Source organism: Tubulanus polymorphus, chromosome 1 (assembly GCF_964204645.1).
Source record: "Tubulanus polymorphus chromosome 1, tnTubPoly1.2, whole genome shotgun sequence".
Classification (NCBI taxonomy): domain Eukaryota; kingdom Metazoa; phylum Nemertea; class Palaeonemertea; order Tubulaniformes; family Tubulanidae; genus Tubulanus; species Tubulanus polymorphus.
The window spans coordinates 29244605-29263568 of NC_134025.1; the positions used below are offsets into that span (position 1 = coordinate 29244605).

Consider the following 18964-nt stretch of genomic DNA (forward strand, 5'->3'; position numbering starts at 1 on the left):
TCATTGAATCATTCGTACACGAATGGAAAAGTTCTTTATGGGAAAATTGACGGTTACTTTCAGATATCGACGAATGCAGCTCGGATTCGACCAATAACTGCGGGGATGGTGGAGTCTGCAGTAATACAGCGGGGTCGTATTATTGTACATGTAACGACGGTTATGAGTTGAGCAGTGATGGAAAACAATGCGATGGTAGGCACAGTTTTCATTGAATCATTCGTACACGAATGGAAAAGTTCTTTATGGGAAAATTGACGGTTACTTTCAGATATCGACGAATGCAGCTCGGATTCGACCAATAACTGCGGGGATGGTGGAGTCTGCAGTAATACAGCGGGGTCGTATTATTGTACATGTAACGACGGTTATGAGTTGAGCAGGGATGGAAAACAATGCGATGGTAGGCACAGTTTTCATTGAATCATTCGTACACGAATGGAAAAGTTCTTTATGGGAAAATTGACGGTTACTTTCAGATATCGACGAATGCAGCTCGGATTCGACCAATAACTGCGGGGATGGTGGAGTCTGCAGTAATACAGCGGGGTCGTATTATTGTACATGTAACGACGGTTATGAGTTGAGCAGTGATGGAAAACAATGCGATGGTAGGCACAGTTTTCATTGAATCATTCGTACACGAATGGAAAAGTTCTTTATGGGAAAATTGACGGTTACTTTCAGATATCAACGAATGCAGCTCGGATTCGACCAATAACTGCGGGGATGGTGGAGTCTGCAGTAATACAGCGGGGTCGTATTATTGTACATGTAACGACGGTTATGAGTTGAGCAGTGATGGAAAACAATGCGATGGTAGGCACAGTTTTCATTGAATCATTCGTACACGAATGGAAAAGTTCTTTATGAGAAAATTGACGGTTACTTTCAGATATCGACGAATGCAGCTCGGATTCGACCAATAACTGCGGGGATGGTGGAGTCTGCAGTAATACAGCGGGGTCGTATTATTGTACATGTAACGACGGTTATGAGTTGAGCAGTGATGGAAAACAATGCGATGGTAGGCACAGTTTTCATTGAATAATTCGTACACGAATGGAAAAGTTCTTTATGGGAAAATTGACGGTTACTTTCAGATATCGACGAATGCAGCTCGGATTCGACCAATAACTGCGGGGATGGTGGAGTCTGCAGTAATACAGCGGGGTCGTATTATTGTACATGTAACGACGGTTATGAGTTGAGCAGTGATGGAAAACAATGCGATGGTAGGCACAGTTTTCATTGAATCATTCGTACACGAATGGAAAAGTTCTTTATGGGAAAATTGACGGTTACTTTCAGATATCGACGAATGCAGCTCGGATTCGACCAATAACTGCGGGGATGGTGGAGTCTGCAGTAATACAGCGGGGTCGTATTATTGTACATGTAACGACGGTTATGAGTTGAACAGTGATGGAAAACAATGCGATGGTAGGCACAGTTTTCATTGAATCATTCGTACACGAATGGAAAAGTTCTTTATGGGAAAATTGACGGTTACTTTCAGATATCGACGAATGCAGCTCGGATTCGACCAATAACTGCGGGGATGGTGGAGTCTGCAGTAATACAGCGGGGTCGTATTATTGTACATGTAACGACGGTTATGAGTTGAGCAGTGATGGAAAACAATGCGATGGTAGGCACAGTTTTCATTGAATCATTCGTACACGAATGGAAAAGTTCTTTATGGGAAAATTGACGGTTACTTTCAGATATCGACGAATGCAGCTCGGATTCGACCAATAACTGCGGGGATGGTGGAGTCTGCAGTAATACAGCGGGGTCGTATTATTGTACATGCAACGACGGTTATGGGTTGAGCAGTGATGGAAAACAATGCGATGGTAGGCAGAGTTTTCATTGAATCAGTCGTACACGAATGGAAAAGTTCTTTATGGGAAAATTGACGGTTACTTTCAGATATCGACGAATGCAGCTCGGATTCGACCAATAACTGCGGGAATGGTGGAGTCTGCAGTAATACAGCGGGGTCGTATTATTGTACATGTAACGACGGTTATGAGTTGAGCAGTGATGGAAAACAATGCGATGGTAGGCACAGTTTTCATTGAATCATTCGTACACGAATGGAAAAGTTCTTTATGGGAAAATTGACGGTTACTTTCAGATATCGACGAATGCAGCTCGGATTCGACCAATAACTGCGGGGATGGTGGAGTCTGCAGTAATACAGCGGGGTCGTATTATTGTACATGTAACGACGGTTATGAGTTGAGCAGTGATGGAAAACAATGCGATGGTAGGCACAGTTTTCATTGAATCATTCGTACACGAATGGAAAAGTTCTTTATGGGAAAATTGACGGTTACTTTCAGATATCGACGAATGCAGCTCGGATTCGACCAATAACTGCGGGGATGGTGGAGTCTGCAGTAATACAGCGGGGTCGTATTATTGTACATGTAACGACGGTTATGAGTTGAGCAGTGATGGAAAACAATGTGATGGTAGGCACAGTTTTCATTGAATCATTCGTACACGAATGGAAAAGTTCTTTATGGGAAAATTGACGGTTACTTTCAGATATCGACGAATGCAGCTCGGATTCGACCAATAACTGCGGGGATGGTGGAGTCTGCAGTAATACAGCGGGGTCGTATTATTGTACATGTAACGACGGTTATGAGTTGAGCGGTGATGGAAAACAATGCGATGGTAGGCACAGTTTTCATTGAATCATTCGTACACGAATGGAAAAGTTCTTTATGGGAAAATTGACGGTTACTTTCAGATATCGACGAATGCAGCTCGGATTCGACCAATAACTGCGGGGATGGTGGAGTCTGCAGTAATACAGCGGGGTCGTATTATTGTACATGTAACGACGGTTATGAGTTGAGCGGTGATGGAAAACAATGCGATGGTAGGCACAGTTTTCATTGAATCATTCGTACACGAATGGAAAAGTTCTTTATGGGAAAATTGACGGTTACTTTCAGATATCGACGAATGCAGCTCGGATTCGACCAATAACTGCGGGGATGGTGGAGTCTGCAGTAATACAGCGGGGTCGTATCATTGTACATGTAACGACGGTTATGAGTTGAGCAGTGATGGAAAACAATGCGATGGTAGGCACAGTTTTCATTGAATCATTCGTACACGAATGGAAAAGTTCTTAATGGGAAAATTGACGGTTACTTTCAGATATCGACGAATGCAGCTCGGATTCGACCAATAACTGCGGGGATGGTGGAGTCTGCAGTAATACAGCGGGGTCGTATCATTGTACATGTAACGACGGTTATGAGTTGAGCAGTGATGGAAAACAATGCGATGGTAGGCACAGTTTTCATTGAATCATTCGTACACGAATGGAAAAGTTCTTTATGGGAAAATTGACGGTTACTTTCAGATATCGACGAATGCAGCTCGGATTCGACCAATAACTGCGGGGATGGTGGAGTCTGCAGTAATACAGCGGGGTCGTATTATTGTACATGTAACGACGGTTATGAGTTGAGCAGTGATGGAAAACAATGCGATGGTAGGCACAGTTTTCATTGAATCATTCGTACACGAATGGAAAAGTTCTTTATGGGAAAATTGACGGTTACTTTCAGATATCGACGAATGCAGCTCGGATTCGACCAATAACTGCGGGGATGGTGGAGTCTGCAGTAATACAGCGGGGTCGTATTATTGTACATGTAACGACGGTTATGAGTTGAGCAGTGATGGAAAACAATGCGATGGTAGGCACAGTTTTCATTGAATCATTCGTACACGAATGGAAAAGTTCTTTATGGGAAAATTGACGGTTACTTTCAGATATCGACGAATGCAGCTCGGATTCGACCAATAACTGCGGGGATGGTGGAGTCTGCAGTAATACAGCGGGGTCGTATTATTGTACATGTAACGACGGTTATGAGTTGAGCAGTGATGGAAAACAATGCGATGGTAGGCACAGTTTTCATTGAATCATTCGTACACGAATGGAAAAGTTCTTTATGGGAAAATTGACGGTTACTTTCAGATATCGACGAATGCAGCTCGGATTCGACCAATAACTGCGGGGATGGTGGAGTCTGCAGTAATACAGCGGGGTCGTATTATTGTACATGTAACGACGGTTATGAGTTGAGCAGTGATGGAAAACAATGCGATGGTAGGCACAGTTTTCATTGAATCATTCGTACACGAATGGAAAAGTTCTTTATGGGAAAATTGACGGTTACTTTCAGATATCGACGAATGCAGCTCGGATTCGACCAATAACTGCGGGGATGGTGGAGTCTGCAGTAATACAGCGGGGTCGTATTATTGTACATGTAACGACGGTTATGAGTTGAGCAGTGATGGAAAACAATGCGATGGTAGGCACAGTTTTCATTGAATCATTCGTACACGAATGGAAAAGTTCTTTATGGGAAAATTGACGGTTACTTTCAGATATCGACGAATGCAGCTCGGATTCGACCAATAACTGCGGGGATGGTGGAGTCTGCAGTAACACAGCGGGGTCGTATTATTGTACATGTAACGACGGTTATGAGTTGAGCAGTGATGGAAAACAATGCGATGGTAGGCACAGTTTTCATTGAATCATTCGTACACGAATGGAAAAGTTCTTTATGGGAAAATTGACGGTTACTTTCAGATATCGACGAATGCAGCTCGGATTCGACCAATAACTGCGGGGATGGTGGAGTCTGCAGTAATATAGCGGGGTCGTATTATTGTACATGTAACGACGGTTATGAGTTGAGCAGTGATGGAAAACAATGCGATGGTAGGCACAGTTTTCATTGAATCATTCGTACACGAATGGAAAAGTTCTTTATGGGAAAATTGACGGTTACTTTCAGATATCGACGAATGCAGCTCGGATTCGACCAATAACTGCGGGGATGGTGGAGTCTGCAGTAATACAGCGGGGTCGTATTATTGTACATGTAACGACGGTTATGAGTTGAGCAGTGATGGAAAACAATGCGATGGTAGGCACAGTTTTCATTGAATCATTCGTACACGAATGGAAAAGTTCTTTATGGGAAAATTGACGGTTACTTTCAGATATCGACGAATGCAGCTCGGATTCGACCAATAACTGCGGGGATGGTGGAGTCTGCAGTAATACAGCGGGGTCGTATTATTGTACATGTAACGACGGTTATGAGTTGAGCAGTGATGGAAAACAATGCGATGGTAGGCACAGTTTTCATTGAATCATTCGTACACGAATGGAAAAGTTCTTTATGGGAAAATTGACGGTTACTTTCAGATATCGACGAATGCAGCTCGGATTCGACCAATAACTGCGGGGATGGTGGAGTCTGCAGTAACACAGCGGGGTCGTATTATTGTACATGTAACGACGGTTATGAGTTGAGCAGTGATGGAAAACAATGCGATGGTAGGCACAGTTTTCATTGAATCATTCGTACACGAATGGAAAAGTTCTTTATGGGAAAATTGACGGTTACTTTCAGATATCGACGAATGCAGCTCGGATTCGACCAATAACTGCGGGGATGGTGGAGTCTGCAGTAATACAGCGGGGTCGTATTATTGTACATGTAACGACGGTTATGAGTTGAGCAGTGATGGAAAACAATGCGATGGTAGGCACAGTTTTCATTGAATCATTCGTACACGAATGGAAAAGTTCTTTATGGGAAAATTGACGGTTACTTTCAGATATCGACGAATGCAGCTCGGATTCGACCAATAACTGCGGGGATGGTGGAGTCTGCAGTAATACAGCGGGGTCGTATTATTGTACATGTAACGACGGTTATGAGTTGAGCAGTGATGGAAAACAATGCGATGGTAGGCACAGTTTTCATTGAATCATTCGTACACGAATGGAAAAGTTCTTTATGGGAAAATTGACGGTTACTTTCAGATATCGACGAATGCAGCTCGGATTCGACCAATAACTGCGGGGATGGTGGAGTCTGCAGTAATACAGCGGGGTCGTATTATTGTACATGTAACGACGGTTATGAGTTGAGCAGTGATGGAAAACAATGCGATGGTAGGCACAGTTTTCATTGAATCATTCGTACACGAATGGAAAAGTTCTTTATGGGAAAATTGACGGTTATTTTCAGATATCGACGAATGCAGCTCGGATTCGACCAATAACTGCGGGGATGGTGGAGTCTGCAGTAATACAGCGGGGTCGTATTATTGTACATGTAACGACGGTTATGAGTTGAGCAGTGATGGAAAACAATGCGATGGTAGGCAGCACAGTTTTCATTGAATAATTCGTACACGAATGGAAAAGTTCTTTATGGGAATATTGACGGTTACTTTCAGATATCAACGAATGCAGCTCAGATTCGACCAATAACTGCGGGGATGGTGGAGTCTGCAGTAATACAGCGGGGTCGTATTATTGTACATGTAACGACGGTTATGACTTGAGCAGTGATCGAAAACAATGCGATGGTTAGTGAATTCTCCTTTTGAAATACATCGTTTTATCCTCTCCCCTACTGAACCGTATTTATTTGAGTACAGTCGACCTCGCTTTAATCGTCACTTTAGGGACCGACTCAAAGATGACGATTCATCCGATTGACGAATTAAGCGCATATGACTTTCTGAGTTATATTACCAGTAGTTTATTTCTGGAACACACGCAATCATTGGATTTATCTGATGGGTGTTTTGTGAGGTGAAAATAAAAATTGGGGCATTTAGTTTTGATTGCGTTATGCGATACTTCGTTACTTCGGCCACGCGTTGAATTTAAAGCCACTCTGACGAAGGCTACTGTCAATAATTTTGTTATTCTCATGGACGGTTTAGTATAGTATAGTTAGTATAATATAGTTTCTTTTTAATGAATTTCAAAATTTTTCGCTTTTATTTGCAAGTTCTTAAAAAACTTTTTGGCGCCATTTTGTTGACCACTCTACTGAGGCTCCAGTACTATGAACGGGCACGTGCAATGAGGAAAGTATATTATGTATGTTGCAATTCTTTGTGTATCGTTGCGTGCTACGAACCTAATCGGGACTGTGTCGAGACAGTTTAATAAACAGTGCAACTTACGTTTTATATTCATTTGCGCATCGACGGTTTGACCCATGTTATTTTACGTATAAGCAACACTAACGGAACGGCAAAATAGTGACGACTAAAGCAAATAACGACTTGCGAATGACGAATTAGCCACAGAAACATCAACGAAATAACGAACTGTTTATCCGTACTCTGATTAAGCCAGAATGATAAATTACACGCTGACGATTAAAGCGTGGTCAACTGTATTATAGTTCATCGACCCAGTCTTGCGTAGTTTTATTTCATACCTTTCTGCCATATTGGGATTTTACCTGCATCTTGTTAAAATAAGAAACATCGTATTGCTTTTATATATTCAGTTTGCACTAATCTTACATCTTGAAATCACTATAATTACCCAATGATGGAATGATTCATAAACCTTTCATAAATATAGGATTGTTCTCCTTAGGTAGCACGTTCAATGAATCATAATTATATTTTTGAAAATAGACTTTGACGAATGCTCTGTGGAAAATGTCAGTAAATATTGTGTCAATGGAAATTGCATTAATACGGATGGAGGTTATACTTGTGAATGTGATTCTGGTTGGGAAGGCGATTCTTGCGATATGGAAAATGCAATTCCTACTACAACGGCGGATCTAGCAGCCACATTGAAATACGAAGGTAATATTGGCTAGAATGCTGCTACTCCATATTGTCTTAATTTTGATACGCAATGTATTTCTCTTGACCTTCGGTTTTTTATATTGAGTAGATTTAGATGTATTTGATGCTTGTAAGAATGCTGACTGTGGGTTTGGAACCTGCCAACCTTTAATTGGAGAGGGATACACGTGTCATTGTCAGACTGGATACACAGGCGATAACTGTACCACCCCAGGTAGCATTGTTTTATGTTCACAGTTCGCAGTGACTGGATTATGTTTTTTCATGCGATAATGATATCAACTTTTAATCTATCGTCAGACACTTGCAGTCTTAGTGAGTGTAATGGTGGGAAATGTGCTATTAGCAATGATGGGGAAACATACTGTTTGACTTGCCCTGATGGTTTTCTTGGAGCTAGCTGTGATGAAATAGATGGTACTATGTTATCCAATCATATATATTATTGATTTTTAAGGATTGTGCATGCATTTTTCTTGATATTTTTTCCTTCATCCGTGTCCATTTTAAGGTGAGGTAGGTTTTTGGTATGAGTGGTCCAATTGGTCCGCTTGTGACACACCGTGCGGAGTTGTAGGAAGCAGATCCCGCCATAGAAAGTGTAAGAAAAGGAAATCTAAGTGTAAATTATCAGCAAGAGAAGAAAGGCCATGCAATGTTGAAGAATGTGAAGCTTGTAAGTACATTCAAAACTGGTTTGATGTCAATTCATTTGATTTTGTCACCCGGATTTGTGATATTTGATAATCGTAATTGAAATATAAATCTAAAATGATAAATATGATGTTTTGATTATAATGCTCGTTTCGTTTCTTAAAGCGGATGGCCAAACTAATCCAAAACCATTCGACCAATACGGTGAGTTAAATATTTATTTTCATTATGTTCTTTCCTTTCTAAGGTAAATTCAATAAATCATCATATGTAGAGATATGAATGCATAGTAAAGTATTTGAATTGTTGTACGTTTTCAGATGACTTCGAAGGTACCATTGGTTGGTGGCATCCTGATATTATAAAAAATGGTTTGAAAATGAGATCATCAATTACGTTGCGAATAAAAACTGCTGTTGTATTACCTAATAAGCAGTCACCATGTAACGGTAAGGTAGTTGGTATTAATTATAATGCCAAGAAGAGTAAATTTTCATTTTACTTCGCTGTCTGGAGATCATTCGAACAAGGTGAAAGCTATGCACTGGCCGCTGCCCGATCTATTACGTCATCTGGACGAGGGGCGCAAACTCAGATGTTCACCGACCCGATCGCTGTTTCAAAAGGAGATTCACTTGGATTTCTGCCGGCTAAAAAGGCGTCCAAACTTGAGGTTGAGGCAATAGCGTGGTACGCTTTTTGTTGCAATGCGTAAAAATGTAATTGAAATTCAATTACTCAAGTTGTAATGCAGTGTCGAATGATGCAATTCGTTTCTATTTATTTTCTAGTCGTCGACCAGAGCATTGTTTGACGCAATGTGAATTTGCTTTGGAATTATACAACCGAATCGTGAATTACGAAAACATCAAATCAGCGAAAGTATATAAAGTCCACCAGCCGACGTCCCATCTATTGCATTGCCAAGTATACGCATTTAACGCTGTTATTAAATGTAACGAGGAATAATAATAATTGTAGCAATGATCTCACGAATAAATGATATGTGAATGATCATAAAACGATATTCTCTTGTGAGATTTCCGATCCAGTTTTGGGCACAGTTATTTTCGCCCCTTTCCAATTCAGTGCTCTCATTTTTGAATATTCAGAGTTTCACGTGGTTTACTGAGAAACTGAAAAGGTTTTGGCTAAATAATGACTAAAACCTATGGGTAAATCCTCGACTTGATGTCTATATGTTAAATCAATAGGCCTAGAACTGAATATTGTCGCGTGACTTAAGGTGAATATGTGGCGACACCATTGTCGACACGGACGGGAATAAAGGTAGCAAAATCGGGACAATATAGGAGACCACCCTCGAGGCTCGATGAGAGGACAAGATCTCCGGAGAAGCAACCAGCAACGCTTTTCACGATTCTCTGTGTTTTTTTCAAAATGCTCCAGCGCAAACGGCCGGCACTGTTTGAATTTAAAGAATTTCTTGTTTTTTAAAAGTACTGTAAATTTCGGTTCCGGTTGATCTACAACAATCGTCCAACCAGCCCGAACCGGCAAGCGACGGATTTGGGTTAATTTTGTAGTGATAGATCCATGGTCCCAGGACAACAAGGGAATGCGTTCTCCCCAAGATGATTTCTTAAAATCAACCCCACTATATGCATCGTGTAGAGACACGTCAAAATTGCACAACCACGATCCACATTTATGCAAATAACAGGAGATCGAGATATAGTGTGGAATCGATTTACATTTGCATCCAGAGAAAATTAAACAGCTACTCTTATACAACCATCCACTTTCATAACAAAAACCGCAAACAGAAGATCGATTTTTTGAATCTCGCGAAAGTAACTCGGAACTCTATATAGTAACTCGGAACTTTTATACTTAAACAACATTTATTTACATTTTGCACACATCGAGAAAAAACCCCAGCTAAAACTAGACATGGGCATGAAATTCCTCCCGCGAAAACGACTATGATACGATACAAACGCCGATACGTTATCCCGTACCGAGACGTGTCGATTCCCCTGGCGGGGCGCGTGGTTTGGACAGTTCGAAGTTTTTTCAATTTGACTCTGGATTCAAAATTTTGACAAAACAGTGATTTGAAATCAGTGAACTGATTCAAAGAAAGCGATTTTAACTCAGAACTGTGGAACCGGGCTAGGGGATGGGATTGATTGCCTGAAACCACGAATACGCGGTCGCTCCGCCCGTCATTTGTCACGCACTCCAAGTAAATTGGCCGGTGCGATGTCCGAGATATCAACCGCGTTTTATACCTTGTTTATCCAATTCAATCAATTTTATTTATATTTCTGAGAGAGACAGAGAGAGAGAGAGAGAGAAAGAGAGAGAGAGAGAGAGAGACAGAGAAAGACTGAACTGAGTACTTCTTATTTCGATTTACACCATTTATTCATACTGAGCGTTAAGTATGTTAATCCGATTAATGAACTTAATGATTTTCTTTACTCTCGAGCTTTTGACTACTGAAACAGACTATGTATCACTGGCAAAAGTGGCTCATGCACAGGTAGCATAAAAAACGGATAGGCCTAATCGTAATCCTGTGTAGTGTAAATAATGTCTATCCAATCCAGTGTCTTTAAAATCTACGAGCAATCATCATCGTTGCTATAATGTATGTAAAATCTTCACCCAGTCCTGAGAATGGCCGGTTCACGGAGCTCCGTATACTGCCTATACTAAAGAGCTCGCGTGAACCACCCACCCAGTCATGTAGTCGTTATTTTACGTCGAAATTGCCGACTGGCGCTCAGTCGGCACTTTAACCACTCAGTACTCGGCAACTACTCATCCGATTTCAATAAATAAACTACCTACACTGACCTTATGTTGTTATCTTTTCATTGTTTACACTCCAAAGAATATATTTGAAGTTCAAGTGGCTGGAAATTGCCTCTAGAAATATTTTAGTACCGCTTTTGTTTTACTAAAAAACGGTTCCTCGTGAGACTCACCCGCATGAAAAAATCAATATCTTAGCAACACAACAATAGATACCACTCTGCGCGACTCGTGGATATTTGACAAGTCATGAAAAATCGTTTCATACACAAATACGATGACTAAATAAACACAACAGTAAGAACAAGAAAGATCAGAGGTTTGCAATGATGGTTTATTTTTTTAAATCGGATGAATGAGAGCTGAGTAGTGATGATATAATTAGAGTTGAATTTACGATATACCACTGACACTAAGGTTCTCAGTGAAGTAAAATCACATTATTATATATACATCAATCTTTATAGACACTGGATTAACAGATTGGAAGTGGATATTTTGCCGATGCGGCATTTTATTTTAGCAAACGCTATTTTGCCAATAATGGCTATATATATAATAAGATATAATTAGTAATAAAATATGACAATTAAATCATTATATTGGGTTTAGGGTTAGGGTTTCGATAGGGTTAGGGTCTAGAGGGTCCAGAGCATCTATCAAACAATTCGTCTGGTGTTCAGACTAAATCTTATCAAGCGTCAACCAAATGAATGAATACCGTTGTTGGTAGTCTAGTACCTAGCCATTGTTTGGAACCGTAACAACGACTGGTATTCAGACTACGTTGATGGTTGTCTGGTTTGGGAGAGAGGGAGAGGGAGGGGGAGGGGGAGAGGAGCACAATAATTTCAGTCCTTTTCAATGAAATTGCAGTGACTATCAAATCTGGCCATAAAATAGTATGTGATATCTATTTCTTAGTTAACGGACTAAACTTGGAAAGTTTGTTTCGTAACGACTGATCACTACATGAACGACAATGGGTAATACTGGAACACGTAGACGTAATTCTGGTGAGGATTCTCATGGACAGATGTCTCCGGTTAAAGATGATGGTTTCGAGTTTTCACGGCGAACCGATAAGATTATTTATCAGCCATCGGGAGATGAAGATTTTTTGAGCTCATCTTACAAGGTATTGAATCTCATGCAGATGGATTTAAGCTCATGTTTTGCTTATCGCTATTAATTTCATGCGTGTTCTTCAGGCTGGTCTTCAAGACTCACTAATTGAGCCCATTTCAATGCGAAAGATATCGCAAACTCAAGTACGACCATCGGTTCTTCCTACTGTGTTTAAATGGGAAGGCGGAGGAAAGGAGGCATATCTTTGTGGTTCATTTAGTAACTGGAAGACTAAGATTCCGATGGTTAAAAGGTTTGTTTCTTATCAGTTTCATATGATTTCTGTATTTTTTTAAAACAATTTGTGTACACAATTCGGCTGTGTCAAGCTAGTATCCACCAGGAAGCAACAGTGTGCTTTAGGACGACAATGATTCCGGATTACTTCTAAGATATTAATTTCTTTAATTCTATGAATGATGAAATATCTTTGAAGATCAGTCTATGTTTATCAAGATCCATGATTTGTCAAACTGTTTATTTGGGATCTAGATGAAAGTTAATTGAAGACCAAATTAATCTTGATAAGAGTTGTCATATTCAGGGTCCGATCTAAGAGGAATATTAAAAGCCTTTTGCCCGAATGGGCGAGCTCATCTAGAATTTCACTGCCCCCCTGAATTTCACTGCTTATAAACATAAAAATGTACTAGCCTGGTGGACAACAAGTGATTGATAATCTAATCGCCCTAATGAGAATATACTTGTCACGGCATCAAATGCCATGGGGCTCAAAGCTGTAACTGATTTTCATGTAACTATTTGACAGTGGAACGACAATATTCAACTGATAAAGATAAATTTTTATTTTCACGATTCAGTGCTTTTTGATTTCTCAAAATTTAGTGGGCTTCCCCCAGAAATGCAGAAGTTGCGTGTAACACTGACCAACACCAGTTTTAGTCCGGTGTTGTTTCTGTTTTAGGTGGATGAGATTATCTTTTTTATTCTCATTTTTGTCTAGCTGAATAGGATTTCATTGAAAGGGGAATCGGAATTTCTCACAAAAGTATAAGATGATAGATATGTTTCATTGTTGTTCTAAAGAAAAAGTCCTGGCATTGTCCTGTACAGAAGTCATTCATTTATCTACAGACATAAGTTGTAATGCATAGAGATGATTTGGCCCCGATCAAACTGGCCCGTATCCGACCTTCCGAGTCAGAATTTACATGGAATAATTTGACCCGTGCTAAAATTTAGCACAGACCTGGTTGTTCGTCTTGGTTGGGCCAAATTTGCCCATGGCACCAATGTGAAAGGTCTAAGCTGGGCACAGGTTTATTTCTCGCGTGATCACGCCTATCTGCATATGATGCGAGGAGGGAGGGCCGGGGATGTTGAAAAATATGACTGTTTTAATAAACGCTTGAAGGGGCAAATAATGTGTAAATGCAGGAAGTGTATGACACTGTGTGGTGAGGTGATTACTGTTATTTTCACATTCATGTCTTATTGATAGTCACACAATTTATTTCAGCGATGAATTCCTCAATGATAAAGATAGACGTCGACGTACAGATAGAGATAATGGGTAATGATAATACTGTATCCATCCGCAGGCGTCCTGAGCTTTTGTCTTCTTCCATTCATTTCCATTCTGATTCTCTGGACACCAGTATATCATACATACACATATAACATGCATGTTCAGCGTAGCCGCGTTTGACAACACTAGTGGTGCAGAAAATATCCGAATATTTTCTGTACTGAATTAAAAGTGTTAGGTCTATATATTGGAAGCTTTATGGACTCTATGTAGAATGTCAGTGCTGCTTATACGTTGGAAACCATCCATGACTGTTTATATGAAAACTGAATTTGAAATTTAAAATAGCGAAGGATTTGCATTCAGTAATCTAGCTCTTATCTTAGTCTACGTGCTTTTGTAGATTTTGTAGTTAAGTCTATCTATGAGTAATCATCTCAAGATGAGATGATTGCTCGAAGAGTCCATAGACTTTTAAGAAGCTTCACTGTATATGCAAGTAACTATCTGTATGAATTGTTAGAAAGGGCTGGATCCAGGGCTGTTTATCCAATTAAACCTTACCCTTAAATCTACACCCGCGCAAAGTTTCATTCCATTTTCCTGTATACCTGGTACCTGTTCTACAACATGTACATCAAGCATATTTTCTCTAAAATCCCTTCCATTGTGGGTGATCTTTTACTATGGTTATCGTCATGTTTATATTGTGTAATTCTGTTGATCTTAGTATTGGATGAACTCTGATTTGCCATTGATGAATTCTGGATTTACCTCTGGTGAATTGCGCTGAATATAGATACATTCTTACTAATAGTTGACTCTGCAGGTTTTACTCGGCAAAAAATGTTCACTTGAGTTGACCATTAGACGCTGAGTTGTGGTTCCCGGGGTCTATTTTGGCTTGATCCCAGGGGTTACGATTGACAATAGAGTTATCCCTGTGTTAGTTTAATTATACTGGTTATATAGGACTTACCCGCGGAGCCTGAAAATTTTTTCAAACATTTTGTGACCAATAGCAAGAGTATGGAGGTACTCGACCATTATTTAATAAGCTTTGGAGTGTGGAATACTGGTCCATACACAGCATGAACCTTGTAGTAATCATTGAATCATTCAATGATTACTCCAAGCATGAACGTACTCCGCTGATTTATAACTTTACTTACCGCTAATATTCGCTTCTCGTATCATTTCAGTAAAAGTAATTTCTATACAATTGTCGACCTGCCAGAAGGAGAACATCAATATAAATTCTGCGTTGATGGTGAATGGGTACACGATCCCAATGAGGTAAAAATCGATGCATTGAATGTGTACGGGACGGTCTAGAAAAAAAATCAAATGCTCCGATGCATTCAGTGTTTCTGTTGGGTCAGTGATTTCCCCCTGTAGTCAAAATCACTGAAATCACTATCGCACAAGTCTTCACATCACTTAAAGTTATCTCTATTTTTGAGTCCTAATTTGTATTTACAATTCAGTGTGCTAGTGTAAGAAGTCATTTTGATACGCAAAAAATATGAGGAATTAAGCGAGTTGAACTGTATTTGCTACCGAATTCCAATATCATTTGTAGTTGTCAATAAAATACAGTTTGTTATATTGAATTCACTTCAGAAAACGAAGAATAATGATGTGGGTACTCAAAATAATATCATTGAAGTAAAACAAAGTGATTTTGAGGTGTTCGAAGCTTTAGCTGCCGACAGTATTGCTAGTAAAGGTATAAGTGATAAAAGTAAGCGTTTTGACAGCAACCTCCAAGAAACCATTTATTGCGACTGCTTTCATTTTTGCTTATCAACGAATCCGTTTTTTTTGTAGCGTCATTGTCTGGTTCACCTCCCGGAGACTATTCACAAGAAGTGCCGACGCGTAAACCTGAACAAAGAGGCGGTGGACCACCTCTTTTACCTCCACATTTACTGCAAGTCATACTTAATAAAGATATTCCAATATCTGTGAGTATTCACAAAATCTTCTTCAGTCCTATGTATTGTATCCTCTCTAGCATATACTTGCCTGAAAATTTGTTGATAATAATGGCTATATCACTCATAGTGGGTTTTTTATTCGTTAACTCTACACTGAGATTTATATCAGTTCACTGCAGTCATGGCTATATCGCCTTTATCTATATATTAATACGAAAGCTATGTACCAAATAGTGTCACCGTGGAGAAGAATTGGGCCTTGAAATATTGTGCGGTAGTCAATCATTGTAAAAACTAATGCAACGGGTATAAACGGGTGTGAAAATTTTTACAGGGGGGCGAAACGGAGACAGACAAAATTTCAGTCAATCAGTAATCAGGAATTCTAATTATAGACTCTCACTGCATCAAAACAATTTTACAGTTCAGTACAATAGCTCAGTGTACCTGATGGGTCAGGAGTTCGAGTTCCCGCGTAGCTCCATACATATTTTGTTCGAACCTCCAATAGTTCCCGGTCTCCACGTGTACAGGTCATCAAAGCTCATATGGTCTCCACGGGCATGGACACATAGATTTTAAATGAGCAACTAGCAACTAGCATCACCCTCCAGGCCTTCCATCTAACATTGAGGTTTCATTATCCTTCATTTCAGTGTGAACCAACATTACTGCCGGAACCAAATCACGTGATGTTAAATCACTTATATGCTTTGTCCATTAAGGTGAGGAAATTATCAGATAGTTTTAACTCAACTTCGACTTTGCGAAGTTCAATTTTATGTTCTTTTATTTCTAGGATGGTGTTATGGTACTCAGCGCTACTCACCGCTATCGAAAAAAATACGTGACCACGTTATTGTATAAACCTATTTAAAAATGAAAAACTCCATTCAATGGAATCCGATTCTTAGGATCATATCATTCAAAGAAAAATATTTCAAATTCAAGAAATTTTTTGAGATAAGAAAGTTCCTAATGTTTCCCGCAATACTTACTTGAGACGCAAACATTTTTTGGACGAAAAAAAGTTTACTGATGAAATGTTGTGATATAGGATGGAGATGTAAATATAGAAACTATAATGTGCAGTAAATCTTGACTAACCCAGACAGGTAAAATAGTCCGAGTTGGGCCATGTCCGAGTTAAGCGAGGTTTATCAGTTTATCATGTGCTCTCAGATTATGAATTGTAGTTGTAAATATTGTATATTAGAACAGTAGGGATTGGATTTAATTTGTCTCTTTGAACTGATTATCTTTGTTTTTCTGTAAATTAATGTATCATTTTGTTGTTTATCTATTGCAGAAATGTATGATCTATCATTCTAACGCTGTGTACGTTAAACGATACTTCTAATCGTCATTCTGTGCATACAGTTTGTGTAAATAAAACATCGGCTGGCTTCCTGTCTAAGATCATCTCTATGCATTCATTTCTGCTTCGTTTTACTTTCAATCTTCTTATGCAAATGTAATGATTTTATTAAAAACCATATTTGACTCAAACCAACGAAGTAAACCAAAGTAAATGCACAGTAAACTTGTCCTTACTGGTTAAACCATTCAAAATGGCGTATTTCTAATGAACATTTTTTGGCAGAACATGCTATTACCTCAATTCTCTATTTGTGAAATATTTTGTCAGAATACTACCAAAAATGGTGAACGTTGTATTTGTGCAAAAAATTTAGGCTTTGGCTCAATATTTATCTTGTATAGATGTAAATAAATATGATTAAAGAATAAGGGAAATAAAGAACTAATCCTGAAGGTTTGCCTTGTATCATTCCCTGGTTTAAGAGAAAAACTGTCACATCGATCCTGAACAAGGTTAAAATTCCAAATTCACGAATAACGAAACAAAAATCTAAATCACCTCGCATATTTTATTCACTGCAAATTTTGCCGCACAATTTGTGTGAATTGTCACAGCTTAACAAATTGACTTTTGAGCATCTTTTTAAGTTTATCTTTACTGTATTTAATAGATTTGACGAAGCCGGCTGTGAAGATTCCCTTAAAACTTTGAGAAATACTTGAACTTTTAACTATATCAACCACGCATCTATGAACTATAACATCGCAATCGGGATCATTACAAACGCTTCTGATAACCTCCTCCATATCTCTGTGGCGACCGTCTCTATTTCTGTAATCGACGATATTTTCAATTAGATTTTTCGGTAATAAATTTAGATGATGATATCGCGTTGTATTCGTCAGACACTGATCGAGCGTTCCCGATCGTTTGTTCCACGATACGTGGCTCTCTTTATCGATGATATGACCGTAAAGCTTACGAAACCGCTCGATGTTCGGCGTGACGATGTTTCGCACTTTGTTTTTGTCTTCGCCGATCGTCATGCGAAAATCACCGGCATAAGACAAACCGCTGATACATAAATACAGCTGCAACTCGGTGAATTGCTCGGGTAATATCAACAGAGCTGCGTGTAGTGCGTTCTGAAGGTTCGTCCCTAAAGCCGCTTGCAACGTATCGGTTTTATCGTATTCGAGTATCAGAACTGGTTTATGCATTCGACCGCTGACGTAAAGCGTGTCCCAATCCAGTAGATCAGTAATCAGTCGTCTCGTGCTAATTACTCCGTATTTTATCAGTCGTTCCTCGCACGGAACTAAAGTATTGAAATAGATACCGGCGCCGTAACGATCCTGCAGAGCGGCGATATTCGCACCGCCGAGACGAGTCATCAACGACGAGTAATGACTCGCGTTCGCCGTCATATTTTTCTTATGCCATAAAACTGGGTCATCGACCACGAATATAAAATCTAGCATATTCGTACGCGGATCTTTATGGCCCTGCTGTTGAAAGACACCGGAGCCGTAAGCGAACGCGAGTCTGCATCGCTGCTTCGGAAAGTGACTCAACACTTTGCTATAAACGCTACTATTTACCAACGCTTTAGTAACGGCAGCCATTATGAAACGGTTGTTATCGTGTGTTGTTATCTTTCTCGAACACCCCGACACGTTCGATGTTACTCGCTTTAATCGTCTTCAGTTGATTTTGTCCGCGTCGTATGAGATATTCGATGCGCATGATATCCTTCCTCGGAATGACGGCATTTCTACGGAACTCGGCCGACACGTGCTCTCGCAGACCCGGTTTATCGCGTCCTATTCGTAGAAATTGACGATATAAACTCAGTACTGTTAGCTGTAATTTACTGTGTCTTACCGCCATCGATTGTGCGAGCGCTACGTGCTGAAGCACAGTCCGATTACTACTGCTTTACCTGTTGGTTTTCTT

The 18964-nt window shown here is 39.8% G+C and overlaps 3 protein-coding genes across 4 annotated transcripts; 2 read left to right on the forward strand and 1 right to left on the reverse strand.

The window, feature by feature from the left end:
• The first annotated feature begins 6313 nt into the window (after nucleotides 1–6313).
• Nucleotides 6314–9355, forward strand: LOC141915237 (uncharacterized). Its single transcript, XM_074806703.1, has 8 exons — nucleotides 6314–6438; nucleotides 7513–7689; nucleotides 7781–7906; nucleotides 7993–8109; nucleotides 8204–8368; nucleotides 8512–8550; nucleotides 8667–9036; nucleotides 9138–9355. Exons 2-8 carry the CDS (start codon nucleotides 7632–7634, stop codon nucleotides 9313–9315), a joined length of 1053 nt encoding a protein of 350 aa, XP_074662804.1. The 5' UTR covers nucleotides 6314–6438; nucleotides 7513–7631; the 3' UTR covers nucleotides 9316–9355.
• Nucleotides 9356–10661: 1306 nt separating this feature from the next.
• LOC141903532 (5'-AMP-activated protein kinase subunit beta-1-like) lies at nucleotides 10662–17460 on the forward strand. Of its 2 annotated transcripts, XM_074791668.1 has the most exons (9): nucleotides 10662–10754; nucleotides 12055–12268; nucleotides 12342–12511; nucleotides 13739–13792; nucleotides 14950–15043; nucleotides 15371–15491; nucleotides 15578–15714; nucleotides 16344–16412; nucleotides 16487–17460. In XM_074791668.1, the coding sequence occupies exons 2-9, from the start codon at nucleotides 12113–12115 to the stop codon at nucleotides 16562–16564; spliced, it is 879 nt and encodes a 292-aa protein (XP_074647769.1). In that variant the 5' UTR covers nucleotides 10662–10754; nucleotides 12055–12112; the 3' UTR covers nucleotides 16565–17460. The 2 variants fall into 2 exon arrangements, with proteins under 2 accessions (XP_074647769.1, XP_074647778.1); XM_074791677.1 differs by lacking the exon at nucleotides 13739–13792.
• A 109-nt stretch (nucleotides 17461–17569) lies between these two features.
• LOC141906702 (phosphatidate cytidylyltransferase, mitochondrial-like) lies at nucleotides 17570–18770 on the reverse strand. The gene has a single exon (XM_074796002.1). The coding sequence runs from the start codon at nucleotides 18631–18633 to the stop codon at nucleotides 17617–17619; it is 1017 nt and encodes a 338-aa protein (XP_074652103.1). The 5' UTR covers nucleotides 18634–18770; the 3' UTR covers nucleotides 17570–17616.
• Between the last annotated feature and the right edge of the window lie 194 nt (nucleotides 18771–18964).